At 44.8% G+C, this 13,682-nt stretch overlaps 1 protein-coding gene across 4 annotated transcripts in view; it reads right to left on the minus strand.

The window, feature by feature from the left end:
* Positions 1-230: 230 nt before the first annotated feature.
* PAPSS1 (3'-phosphoadenosine 5'-phosphosulfate synthase 1) overlaps positions 231-13,682 on the minus strand; it is an 86,391-nt gene continuing 72,939 nt past the window's right edge. For all 4 annotated transcript variants that reach the window (XM_038755157.1, XM_038755155.1, XM_038755156.1 and 1 more), the window contains exon 12: positions 231-1,026. In XM_038755157.1, the coding sequence (XP_038611085.1) occupies positions 888-1,026 (139 nt within the window). In that variant the 3' untranslated portion in view covers positions 231-887. The remainder of the gene's footprint in view (positions 1,027-13,682) is intronic.

Raw genomic sequence — 13,682 nt, forward strand, 5'->3', positions numbered from 1 at the left:
GGGAAGACATTTGGCATTGAAGGTGGATGTGAAACAGTGTAAAAAACCACTAACCACCGCCCTGCAAATTCCATTTACTGTTATAGTTAATCCCCCAAACTTTCCTAGCCTTCCCCCACCCATTCCCTAGCCCCTCCCTCCCCAGGCTTGTGTGTCTCCCGCTGTTGCCTCCTAATTGTTCACAGCTATTTGGGAGTGTATACACTGGATAAGATCACAGGCAGGACACATACGAAGCTAGAACATTTAATTACGTTGCATAGAGGAAGTTCATTCTGGGATTCCATATGACAACAGCAAGCTCTATGAGCCCAATACGGGACAGTACATAAAATGTTGCATTATAGTAACAGTGACATAAAATCTCAACTGCCACAGGGGTCCAGCCACTGACTTATGAAAGCAAAACTGCCCATATGCTACAAATAGCGTTGCTGTTAGAGGACAGAAATAGAAACTTAGCTTGGATTTTAGTAGATACGATCAACGCAACAGCGGTGAAAAAAGAATCAATGGGACAGAGGCATAAATACGATATAAAAAGGCAAGATATTAAAATGCTAGCGAAGGAGTATTAACCGTAATAAACAGGAGAAGAGACATTAAAACCAGCAGTTTACTAGATGCCAGTCCACGCTAAAACCCACAAGGCAGGGCGAGAATGATGGCGAGTTAGGAAGGAAGGTCTGTTTCCGAGGAAGTGGTCCGTGCCACACCCGTACACCCACACACATTACACACACACACACACACACACACACACACACACATACATATATATATATACACATATATATATATGTGTGTCCCAAACATCCTGAGTGGCAATGACTGGGTGGTCCCCTTTCTGGAAATAAATCATGCATCAGGCAGCTGGGAACGCCGGCCTAAGGCTTCTCCAGGGATTTGTAGTATTCTGTCAGCACAGTCCAGGCCTTCGGAGCCATGAAGCCATCGGGGGGCTTCTGCCCATCCCGGGCCAGTTTACGCATGCGGGTCCCTGAGATGAATTCAAAGTCTTCGTGGCTGAAAAGAAACAGAGAGGAAATTGAGGGGAGGAGGGAAGAGGGGAGGGAGGGAAAAGAGAATAAAATATTTTTATGAGTCCTTAGCTCTGAAATGCATATATTCCTTCTCTTTGTGATGCTCCAAACACACCAAGTAAAGTACTGATACAGACGTGGCCCCAGTGCACGACCATAGACCCTACTAGAATGACTGAAAAGATGGTTTTAAACATACAAAACTGCTTTTTCCTTTTTTTTTGAATTTCTAAATGTAATTTAGCCAGAGCAGATTGAAAACATATCTGGGAAACTGTTAGCCCCAAAGACAAAATGCAGCTGGCATATTCGATCAGCACGAGGACAAACCGGGATTTCTTACCTACCAGAATGTTCCTGGACAACCAGACAGGCAGAGGACACAGAGCCCGACTCAGACACAAAGAAACGTCCTGCCCAAGCTCAGATTAAAATTGTTTCTCCTGCATAGGGATGGATTGGGGAGCCACGTTCTCCATCCATTGGTTTTTCTTACCTGTATGGTGGTACTATATATAACCTATAAGGACTTGAAAAGAGAGCGCAGCGTGGCCTAATGGATAGAGCCCAGGCCTGGACGTCAGAATGACCGAGGTTCTAATTCCGGTTCCTGAACTTGCCTGCTGTGTGACCTCGGGCGAATCACTTCACTTCTCTGGGCTTCAGTTACCTCAGCTGTCAAATGGGGACTACGACTGTGAGCCCCACGTGTGAGGTGGACTTTGTCCAACCTGATTAGCCTGTATCTCACCCAGAGCTTCGTACAGTGCCTGGCACAGAATAAGCGTGGAACAAATACCATTTAAAAAGTGTTCAAGATCAGGTTCATCACATAATAACAATAATAATAATAATAATGATAATAGTGTTTATTAAGCATTACTATGGGCCAAGCACTGTACTAAGCTCAAGACGATCAGGTCAGACAGTCAGTTGAAAAATTGCATGAACTTTAACTGGCAGGAACTGCTTGCTCTGAGGGGCTTGCTAATGGACTCAATCACCTTGCCTCCTCCTACCTCATCTCACTACTCTCTTTCTACAATCCAGCCCGCACACTTTGCTCCTCTAATGTTAACCTTCTCACTATGTCTCAGTCTCATTTATCCCACTGCCAACCCCTTATCCACGTCCTGCCTCTGACCTGGAACCTGCCCCCCACCCCCACTCAAATCCGACAATGACTCTCCCTTCTTTCAAAGCCTAACTGAAGGTACATCTCCTCCAAGAGGCCTCCCCTCACTAAGCCTCCTTTTCCTCTTTTCCCACTCCCTTCTGTGTCGCCCTGACTCGCTCCCTTTGTCCTCTCCCCTCCCCACCCCACAGCACTTACATATCTGTAATTTATTTATTAATACTAATGTATGCTCCCCCACTGTAGACTGTAAGCTCGTTGTGGGCAGGGAATGTGTCTGTTTGTTGTTGTACTCTCCCAAGCACTCAGTACCGTGCTCTGCACACAGTAAGTGCTCAATAAATATGACTTAATGAAATTAATCAGAATGGACCCCACTCAATCAATCGTATTTATTGAGCACTTACTGTGTGCAGAGCACTGTACTAAGCGCTTGGGAAGTACAAGTCGGCAACTCATAGAGACGGTCCCTACCCAACAGCGGGCTCACAGTCTAGAAGGGGGAGACCGAGAACAAAACCAAACATACTAACAAAATACTAACAAAATAAATGGACTCGTGTTAGCAGAATGCCCACTGAGTTTGGATTTTAGTTGAACCTTCCAGAGATGAAGCTACTGAAGAGTAGTTACTACTGGCTGCCTTTACACAGTCAGGGATCTTTAATGTTACCTTGGAATTTAATTTAGTGTTGTCACCTTAGAATATATCCACAGTACAGACGGTTTGCTTAGAACACATGTTTTCACTATACATTTTGGGACAGAGCATTTTTTAATCGTTTGGTCAATGGTGTTTATTGAGCGCTTACTGTGTCCTAAACACTTGGGAGAGTACAACATAATAGAGTTGGTAGACATGTTCCTTTTAAGAAGTTGGGGAATATTCTTCTGCCAACGTACGTCTTTCTGGATGAAACACAATGCAGTGTTGTAAGAAACAATTTATGTCTTGGAATTAGAGCTGATCCAGGTGTGAGTTCTCGAAGAACCTCAGGTTAAGACGAAATCGTGCTATCGTACTGATGTTTTGACCAAGAACACAACTTATTCTGAAAGTGAGATGCTTCAAGCTGAGAAGCAACAAGACCTAGTGGAAAGAGCCTGGGTTCAGAAAGTCAGAGGACCTGAGTTCTAATCTACCACTTGCCTGCTATGTGACATTGATCAGTTACTTAATTTCTCTGTTCCTCAGTTTCCTCATCTGTAAAATGGGATTTCGATCCCCGTACTCCCTCCCACCTGGATAGTGAGCCCCAGATGGGACAGAGACTGTACCTGGATGAATTATCTTGTATCTTAGTACAACGTTTGGTACATAGTAACCACTTACCCACAATTATTATTATTCAAGCCCTCAACTCCCAAGTTTAGGAACTGACTGTATGTGGAACTTAACATCCTTTTGCTGAATCGGAACATTATATGCAACAAAAACTGTGAGAAAAAATCACCTCGAGGTATAACAGACTACAGTGTTTCCCATTCAAATGTCAGTACAATATCACCTATTCCAACCAGCTCGACTGAACGGAAGACTGGGATTCAGATGAAAAAGGACATTTTTCTTTTCCAATTTTGAAACATCAACTGGCCTAAAGATCCCAGGCCTGAGAGACAGAGGACCTGGGTTCTAATCCTGACTTCTCCAACTGCCTGCTGTGTGACCTTGGGCAAACCATTTAACCCATCTCTTTGCCTCAGTTACCTCATCTGTAAAATGGGGGTTCAATACCTGTCCTCCCTTCTACTTAGACCGCAGGACAGGGACTGTGTCCTGATAAATCTTGTATCTACGCCAGAACTTTGAACAGTGCTGACACACAGTAAGTGCTTAACACATAATAATATTTTTAAAAAAACATAAACAAAGCCAATCCACTGCATGAAAAATATTGGATTTTGGTTGGGCCAACTATTGCTTTTAAATCAAGGAAAGACCAGACTTTTTCAGGAGAAGCAGTGTGGTCTAGTGGATAGAGCATGGGCCTGGGTTCTAGTCCCAGCTCTGCCACTCATCTGCTGTGTGAACTTGGGCAAGACACTTAACATCTCTGGGCCTCAGTTACCTCATCTGTAAAATGGGGATTAAGACTGTGAGCCCCACGTGGGACACCGACTGCGTCCAACCTGATTAACTTGTATCTACCCTCATGTTTAATACAGTACCTGGCACATAATAAGCACTTGATAAATACCGTAAAAAACAGGACACGATCTACTACCCTGGCTCAATAATTCTTAAAGATCAAGAACATACACACAAAATAAGTGAATGTATCTGATTAACTGTGTTCATCTCAGGCCATTAGATGAACCAGTTGTTAACATTACTACTTAGGAGAAATGAAAAAGAGCTGCATTGTTTTATAAAGTAAATACCGGTTTTAGTCAAGAGGTTGATTTAATCCAAATGGCACTTTTAGTTTGAACGACACTAAGAATCTACAATTTTTGCCAATGATTTCATAGGAGATAGTATAATAGCAATATAAGAAAGTGCCAGTTAAAGCAGTACAGATCACAATAGTTACTTCAATGTTGCAAGAAAAAACAACCTCAAATCTTTATTGAAAACAGGTATTTTCCCACATCCTTCTGGCATTCAACTGTTTTCTTTGGGGAGAGCCTGTAAGAGTCAGTTAATTACATAAGAGACATGATTATTATACAGCAGTCCTAGTCTAATGCCCACAGATGTGTTCTTTACAAAGCTAATTATTAGCAAAAGCCGACTTTGAGAACTGTAGTTGCAACAATAAGGGGATGTGTTTCAAACCTCCCTACCAAACTTCCTACTGCCTAGGTACATACACATATGGAGTTGAGGTGTGCTTTTAAAAATCCACTGGGTGAGTCAAAATACAGCAGACATCTAGCAGAGCAAAAAGAATAATAGCGGTATTTTTCGGGTCCTGCTGAAGGGCTTACTATGTACCAGGTACCGTGCTAAGTGTAGGGGTAGACACGAGCTAATCAGGTTGGAAGCAGTCCCTGTCCCACATGAGGGCTCACAGTCTTAATCCCCATTTTACAGATGAGGTTAACTGAGGCTCACAAAAGTGAAGTCACACAGGAGACAACTGGCGGAGCGAGGAGTAGAACCCGGATCCTGTGCTCTTTCCACTAGGCCAAGCTACTCTAAGCCCAGGAGTAGATACAAGAGAAACACAGTGGATACAATCCCTGTCCTACACAGCGCTTCAAGTCGTGTCTTAGTTGATAGAGCACAGGTTTGGGAGTCAGAAGGACCTGGATACTAACCACAGCTCTGCCACTTGTCTGCTGTGTGAGCTTGGGCAAGTCACTTCACTTCTTTGGGCCTCAGTTATCTCATCTGTAAAATGGGGATTAAGGCTGTGAGCCCCAGTGTGGGACATGAACTGTGTCCAACTTGATTAACTTGGAGATGTGTATACTGCAAAGACCAATTCAGGATCCACAATCTCAAACCGCATTATGCATGTGAACACACAGGCCCAGACACACACACACACACACACACACACACACACACACACCCCCCCCCCCCCCCCCCCCCCCCCCGCCATTGTTATGCTTACACTTGTGCTGTTCACAGAAAAACTGGCACTGTTTTCACTTTCTTCTTCCTTGCCTCATGATCCTTACTAAGCACTAAAGGTGCTTCGTACATAGTAAGTGCTTAACGAATGCCATCATTGTTATTATGAATAATGGTAGTTGAAAACTGTAGTTGCAACAATAAGGGGACGTGTTTCAAACCACCCTACCAAACGAAATGAGTTGTTATTAACTCATTTGATGGATTTCAAACTCCTACAAATAAATCGAGGTGATATTCACCTGTCTCAGTCTCTCTCCTTCCCCTGTCCCATGTGATTTTTTCTAAGTTCTGAATAGAATTCGACCGAGCCGAGCTGAAATATATCCAGCAAGTCTGAAAAACAGTGACTAAAATAAGGCTAGAAAGCTGGAAACAAGAGAGGTGGGTCGTGAATTCCATTTCCTCACCTTCAGGCAGGACTAAACCCTAAATCATGCCAGATAAATGAGACTCTCTCCCCTTGCTTCAAGAGTCCTAGAGAAGGAGGTTCTGTAATCCCTGTCACCGCTCTCATGCTTAGCAACCCTCCCTGCCAGAAAGTGATTTGTCTCACCTAAGTCCTTCGTGCTACAGCCCATTTCTTCTTGTTCCATGGTTAGCAGGGAGGCAAGACAGCTGCCCATATTTAGGGAGCTAAATTTGTATGTCTTGGCAAAATCAGTATGCTTCCAGAAGATGAGACAAAGAACACCTCCATATTTTAGGAATTCATCACATCATCTTACTAGATACATGATATGCCTTAGGAAGGGTTCCTTAAAGAGTAATGAAAAAAAATAAATTATGAAGGAAAGAAATAATCAGAATCCAACCACTCTATACAACTACTAATAATAACTGTGGTAATTGTTGAACAGTATGTGTCGGGCACTGTACTAATCGCTGGCGTAGGTACAAACTAAACTGGACATCTTCTCCATACTATTTTCAAGGAAATCTCAAACCTTGACCTGGTCCTCCAGGTCATAAAAATAATAATAATGATAATAATGAGGATGGTATTTGGTAAACACTCGGTGTCAAACGCTCTTCTAAGCGCTGGGGTAGGTACAAGCTAATCAAGTTGGACACAGTCCCTATCCCACATGGAGCTCACCGTCTTAATCCCCATTTTACAGATGAGGTAACTGAGGCCCAGAGAAGTGAAGTCACTTGCCCAGGGTCACACAGCGGACATCGGCGGAGCCAGGATTAGAATCCAGGTCCTTCTGATTCCCAGGCCCGTGCTCTATCCACTGGGCTATGCTGCTTCCCTTCAGCACTGAAATCACCACACTTTCCTCAATTTTCTGAATGTAGGGCTGCCACAACCTGGCTTCCATAAGCATTTCTGTCGCCTTCTCCTTCAAATGGCCTAAGCGCGCAGGCTCTTGGCATTGGATCGAGTGAGGGCTATTGATTGTTTAAATTTCCTTAGCTCAAGACTTCCCGAGACCCCAACTCTCTGCCGGCTGTGCTTTAAGGAGCTAGTTACCAGACCTACTTGGTTCAGCTGAGAATCGGGTGAACCAGTAAAATACACCAGGCCTTGTATACTACTTCACTCCTCCGATAATTCAGTGATGCTCTCCCACAAAAGTCATTTAGAAGGACACCGATGTATAGCTTGTTAGATATCCAAATCATTCCGATACAAAGTGCTTATGCTCACTGGCAATGCAAAAGGGGCAGTGGACTGGATGACTCTGTACTGATTTTTTGAGGAAAGGAAAAAACAAACCAGCCCAATTAAAATTCATTCTTCCTTGAGCCCAAATGAAAAGCAGTGTGGCCTAGTGGAGAGAGAACTTTCCAAGCACTTATTAAGAACTCAATACATACAACTGAATGAATGAATGAATGGGCCTGTGAGTCAGAAGGACCTGGGTTCCAATCCTGGCTCAGCCAACTGCTTGCTGTGTCACCTTGGGCAAGTCACTTCATTTCTTTGTGCCTCTTTTTCCACAACTACCAGATGGGGATCACCTGTTCTCCCCCTTAATTAGACCGCGAGCCCCTTGCGGTACAGGGACTGTGTCCCACCTCATTAACTTGTACCTACCCCTAGCGCTTAGAACAGCGTTTGACACATAACTTAAATATCGTTTAAAAAAAAAGGTCTAAAATCTAGGAATCTGCTTGCATTCCTTCAGAAACTGTCCTTCTGAACCAACGTCCCCAGGTATTTCTTTTGCCGATGCTATTTCACACTCCATCTGCCCTTAATGCCACACGAGGCGTGGGTTGTGTTTCCACATGTTTCTTGCTCAGCCTACGGCACCCGGACTAAGGAAAACACATTTCTCGGCTGCTTCATACTTTCATTTCCACCTCAATTATGGGGAATTTCCATTAAGCTCTACTTGAGCAACACACCATAGCCCTTCTGCCTTCCCTTGGCCATCGGATTGGCCAGGAGAGACGCACGATTCGAGAAGCCTTAAAACTGAAAACGCCTGCACTTTTTCCGTTAATGTTTGCCCATCGATAACGTTCCAGTGGGGTTAAAAATAAAGAGCAGTAATTCAATGAAACTGAAATTTAGAGAAAAATGCCTGGCGCCCTCTTAAAGTAACTCTGGAGTGAATTTACCTGGAAACTGCACAAGGAAAAAAGTCATTCGAGGACATTTTTCAGTTTGATTTTTCCAAGTTATGCACATTGTAGTCTCTCAAAACAATAACTAATGACAAAACACTCATGGCACCTGAAAAAAGAAACACAAACATATCTCTGTTTTTCCGTCCCCAAACCGTTTGGCACGAAACTGCCGGTATCCAATGTCGACTGCGTTTCAGTTCTCCAACACACACACGTACACACACATACAGACATCCCATGAAGCAATACTCACAAGTGTCATGAGCCTGTGTACTGTGGGACCCTTGAAGTCTTACACTCACACACTAACTACATGTGGCCAGCATCTTGACTGATTCCAGAGAAGAGCATCTCCGGGCCACTTGTGAAGCCTTTTAAATTTTACAGACATCCGCTATCCTCAGTCTACACATGCGACTCTCCCCTCACATCAGCACATGGACAGACGACGGACAGCAGATGGCCTTTAGCTTGTGTCTTTTCAGGGCTCACGTTCGAATGGGACAGCTCGAGAAAGAATACAGAAAAAGTATTCGGAGCTTCGAAGAAATCATGGGGAACCTCTTCTGACAGGTGATCTCCCCTGCTCTTCTCTCCAGTCCCTTCCTCCTCCTGCCCCTTCTTCAACTCTCTCATCTTTTCCAGTAGTATCTCAAAAGGAGAGCTCCTTCCTCTTCTCAAACTCCACGCCCTCCACAAGCATTTCCCACCCCATCCCCTCACACTTTATCAAAATACTTGCCCCCTCCTTTCTTCCCTCACTGACTGCCAACTTCAACTGTTCACGCCAATGGCTTTTTCCCCACTGCTTTCAAACATGCCCAGGCCTCCCCTATCCTAGAAAAACTCTCCTGTGACCCCATGGTTCTCTCCAGTTATTGCTCCATCTCCCTCCTACCATTCCTCTCCGAACTCCTTGAGCGAGTTGTCTATGCCCGCTATTTCCACTTCCTCTCCTCCAATTTTCTCCTTAACCCCCTCCAATCTGGCTTCTGACCCCTTCACTCCACAGAAACTGCCCTCTAAATGGTTGCAAATAAACTCCTTCTTGCCAAATACAATGGCCTCTACTCCATCCTACTCCTCCTCGACTTCTCAGCTGGCTTCGACACTGTGGACCACCCCTTTCTCCTGGAAACATTATCCAATCTTGGCTTCAATAACACCGTCCTCTCCTGGTTCTCCTCCTTTCTCTCTGGCCGCTCCTTCTCAGTTTCCTTCACGGGCTCCTCCTCTGCCTCCTACGCCCTAACTGTGGGAGTCCCTCAAGGCTCAGTTCTGGGTCCCCTTCTATTCTCCAACTACATCCACTCCCTTGGAGAACTCATTCACTCCCATGACTGCAAACTGCCACTTCTATGCAGATAATTCCCAAATCTACATCTCCAGCCCCTGATCTCTCCTCCTCCATTTCCATTCCATCTCCCGTCTCCGTCTCCATTTTCTCCTGCCTTCAGGGGATCTCTACCTGGGTGTCCCTGTGACACCTCAAACTTAACCTGTCCCAAAGAGAACTCCTTATCTTCCCACCCAAACCCTGTTCTCCTGGTGACTTTCCCATCATCGTAGACAGCACCACCACCTTTCCTGCCTCACAGGACCGTTGGCATTATCCTCGGACATATTAAATCTGTCAACAAATCCTGATGCTTCAACCTTCAAAACACTGCTAAAAGCTGCCTTTTCCTCTCCATCCAAACTGCTACCACGCTAATCCAAGCACTTATCCTATCCTGCCTTGATTATTGCATCAGCCTCCTTGCTGACCTCCCTGCCTCCTGTCTCTCCCCACTGCAGTCCATACTTCACTCTGCTGTCCCGATCATTTTTCTACATAAACCACTCTGTCCATGTTTCCCCATTCCTCAAGAACCTCTAGAGGGGATTGCAATCCACCTCCTCATTAATCAGAAATTCCTTACCATTGGCTTGGAAGCACTGAACTACCTTGTTCCCTCCTACCTTAGCTCTGTGATTTCTTTCTACAACCCAGCCCGCACATTTCATGCCTCTAACGCCAACCTATTCACTTTACCGTGATCTCATCTCCGCACCTACCTCTTTTCCACATCCTGCCTCTGGGCTGGAACTCCCTCCCCTCGCTTAGAACAGTGCTTTGCACATAGTACGTGCTTAATAAATGCCTTCATTATTATTATTATATCTGAACAGACTTTCACTCTCCCCACCTTCAAAGCCTTATTAAAAGAAAATCAGCTTGAACCAGCCCCGAAAGCTCACCCCTATCACCCAGGTAGTCCGTGGGCCAGTGTGATCCCGGGTTCTAATCCTGGCTCTGCCACTTGTTTGCTGCGTGACCTTGGGCTACTCACTTCACTTCTCTGTGCCTCAGTTCCCTCATCTGTAAAATGGGAATTGAGACTGTGAGCCCCATGTGGGACAGGGACTGTTTCCAACCCAATCACCTTGTATCTCCCTCAGCACTTAGTTCAGTGCCTGGCACATACTAAATCTTAAGAAATACCACTATTACTATTATTATTATTATTGTTATCCCTCATACTCACCTCTCCCTGCCTCTACCCAATTTCCCCCTGCTTGGACTGTGGACAAACTACCCTTCCTTCCCAGCCTCTTCCAAAACCACCCACTCTTGGAAGTCACCCCAGCTTTGTCGCCTTACCTGACAGTACAACACAACAGAGTTGGTAGACATGCTGGCTATTCTCAGTGAGCATATAGTGTAGAGAACTGTATTGCATGCCTTGTGATCTCTCATTGTTTATTTATTTGCTCCCTTTATTCACCCCCACCGTCACTGAGCCCCTACTGTGTGCAGAGCACTAGACTAAGCGTTTGGGAGGAGTAAAATTTAGCAGATCCAGTAGGCACTTTCTCTACCCACAACGAGCTTAGAGTCCAGATGAAGACAACTTTGGGCATTTGGTATTCACGCCACCCTCATCACCACAGTACTTATGCACCTACTTATAAATTACTTATATTCGTGTCTAACCCCCATCTAGAATGTAAACTCCTAGTGGGTAATGGTAATAATGGTATTTGTTCAGCGCTATGTGCCAAGCATTGTTCTAAGAGCTGGGGTAGGCACAAGGTTAGCAGGTTGCCCCACATGGGGCTCAGAGTCTCAAGCCCCGAGAAGTTAAATGACTTGCCCAAAGTCACAGGGCTGACAGGTGGTGGAGCCAGGATTAGAACCCATGACCTCTAACACCCGAGCCCGGGATTTTTCAACTAAGCAATGAAGGAACATATCTACCAACTCTTTGTATCATACTCTCCCAAGCACTTAGTACAGTGCTCTGCACACAGTAAGCACTCAATAAATACCATTGATTGATTGACTGATGGATTAGAGAGGGACACAGGTATTAATATAAATTACAGATCTGTTCTGAAGTGCAGTATGGACGATGGTGGGTGAATAAAGCGTACAAATCCAAGTGGAAGCGCAAGGCAGAAGGCAGTGGGAGAAGAGGAAATACTTTCTTTTTCCCTGTACTTTCCCTTAGTACAGTACTCTGCACACAGTAAGTGCTCAATAAATGACTGAATGATTGAATGAATGAAATATGGAATTAGTGGGAAAGGCCTCTTGAAGGAGATGTGCTTGAAATAAGGCTTTGAAGGTGGGGAGGCTGACTGGCTATTGGTTATGAGGGGGAAGGGAGTTCAAGGCCGGAACCGAATATGAAGGTGAGTTTGAGGAACAGTGAGTAGGTTGGCATTACAGGAGAGAAATGTGTGGGCTGGGATGGAGTAGGAAACCAGAGATAATCGATAATCAAGGTGGGATAATAATAATAATAATAGTATTTGTTAAGCACTTACTATGTGCCGAGCACTGTTCTAAGCGCTGGGATAGATATAAGGTTAACGCTTTGTCCCACGTGGGGCTCACAATCTTAATCCCTATTTTACAGATGAGGAAACAGAGGCACAGAGAAGTGAAGTGACTTGCCCAAAGTCACAAAGCGGACAAGTGGCAGAGTCGGCATTCGAACCCATGATAGGATAAGTGCTTGCATTAATGAGGTAGTAGTTTGGATGGAGAGATTTTTAGCCATTCTGTGAAGTTTGAACTGTCAGGAAGGATTTAATGATACACTGAATATGTGGGTTGAATGAGAGAAAGGAGTCAAGCTCGTTGTTGGGTAGGGACCATCTCTGTATGCTGCCAACTTGTACTTCCCAAGTGCTTAGTACAGTGCTCTGCACATAGTAAGTGCTCAATAAATACGACTGAATGAAAGGATAACACCAAGGCTATGGGTCTGTGATACAGGAAGGATAATGGTGCCATCTACAGTGATGGGAAAGTCATGGGGAGGACAGGATTTAGGTGGTAAGACAAGGAGTTCTGTTTTGGACATGTTAAGTGTGAGGAGATGGCAGGACATCTGAGTAGGGATGCCTTGAAGGCAGGAGGAAATGTGAGACTGCAGAGAGGGAGAGAGATCAGGGCTGGAGATGTGGATTTGGAAACCATCCGCATAGAGGTGGAAGTTAAAGCCATATGAGCGAATGAGTTCTTCAAGGGAGTGCAAAAGGGGGCATCCAGAACTGAACCTTGAGGAACCCACACAGTTAGGGGGTGGGAGGCAGAGAAGGAGCCCACGAGAGAGACCGAGAATGAGTGGTCGGAGAGATAGGAGGAGAATGAGGAGAGGACAGTGTCAGTGAAGCCGAGGTTGGATATTTCCAGGATCATTTTTTTTATGATATTTGTTTAGTTATGCAGCAACCACTGTTCTGAGCCCTGAAGTAGATACAACTTTATCATGTTGGACAAAATTGCTGTCCCACCTGGGGTTCACAGTCTAAGTTTGAAGGAAGACGCTTTACTCCCCATTTTACACATGAGGTAACTGAGGCACAGAAAAGATAAATGACTTGCTCAAGGTCACACTGCAAGCAATTAGCACAGCCACGGATTAGAATTCAGGGCCCCTGATTCCCAGGTCCACGCACTTCCCACTAGACCACACTCTGGAAGGGAGGATTTAGGAAGGAAAAGGAGGGATATTGTACACACCTATTTTTTTTTAACATGTTCCTCTCACACCCCAAAGCTCATCACACAGTCTTACACTCTCTGGGAGTGCTCAGATTTCACCAACTATATAATATACTGATGAGAAAGCTTGCACTGCCTAACTATGCTTGGGCTAGTTAAGAAGGTGGCCATCTCATCACTACATTCACACAAAACTTCATATGAGAAGGTGCACTGAAGTGACTATATTTGGAAAGGGAAAATCTGTACAAGTAGCACACAAGAAATGTATTTAAGCCAGAAATTGTTTCCCAGCAACCTTGGTTGTTACTTATCTGAATGAACATTTTTACCGCGAGC

The sequence above is a fragment of the Tachyglossus aculeatus genome, chromosome 12, assembly GCF_015852505.1.
Source record: "Tachyglossus aculeatus isolate mTacAcu1 chromosome 12, mTacAcu1.pri, whole genome shotgun sequence".
NCBI classification, from domain to species: domain Eukaryota; kingdom Metazoa; phylum Chordata; class Mammalia; order Monotremata; family Tachyglossidae; genus Tachyglossus; species Tachyglossus aculeatus.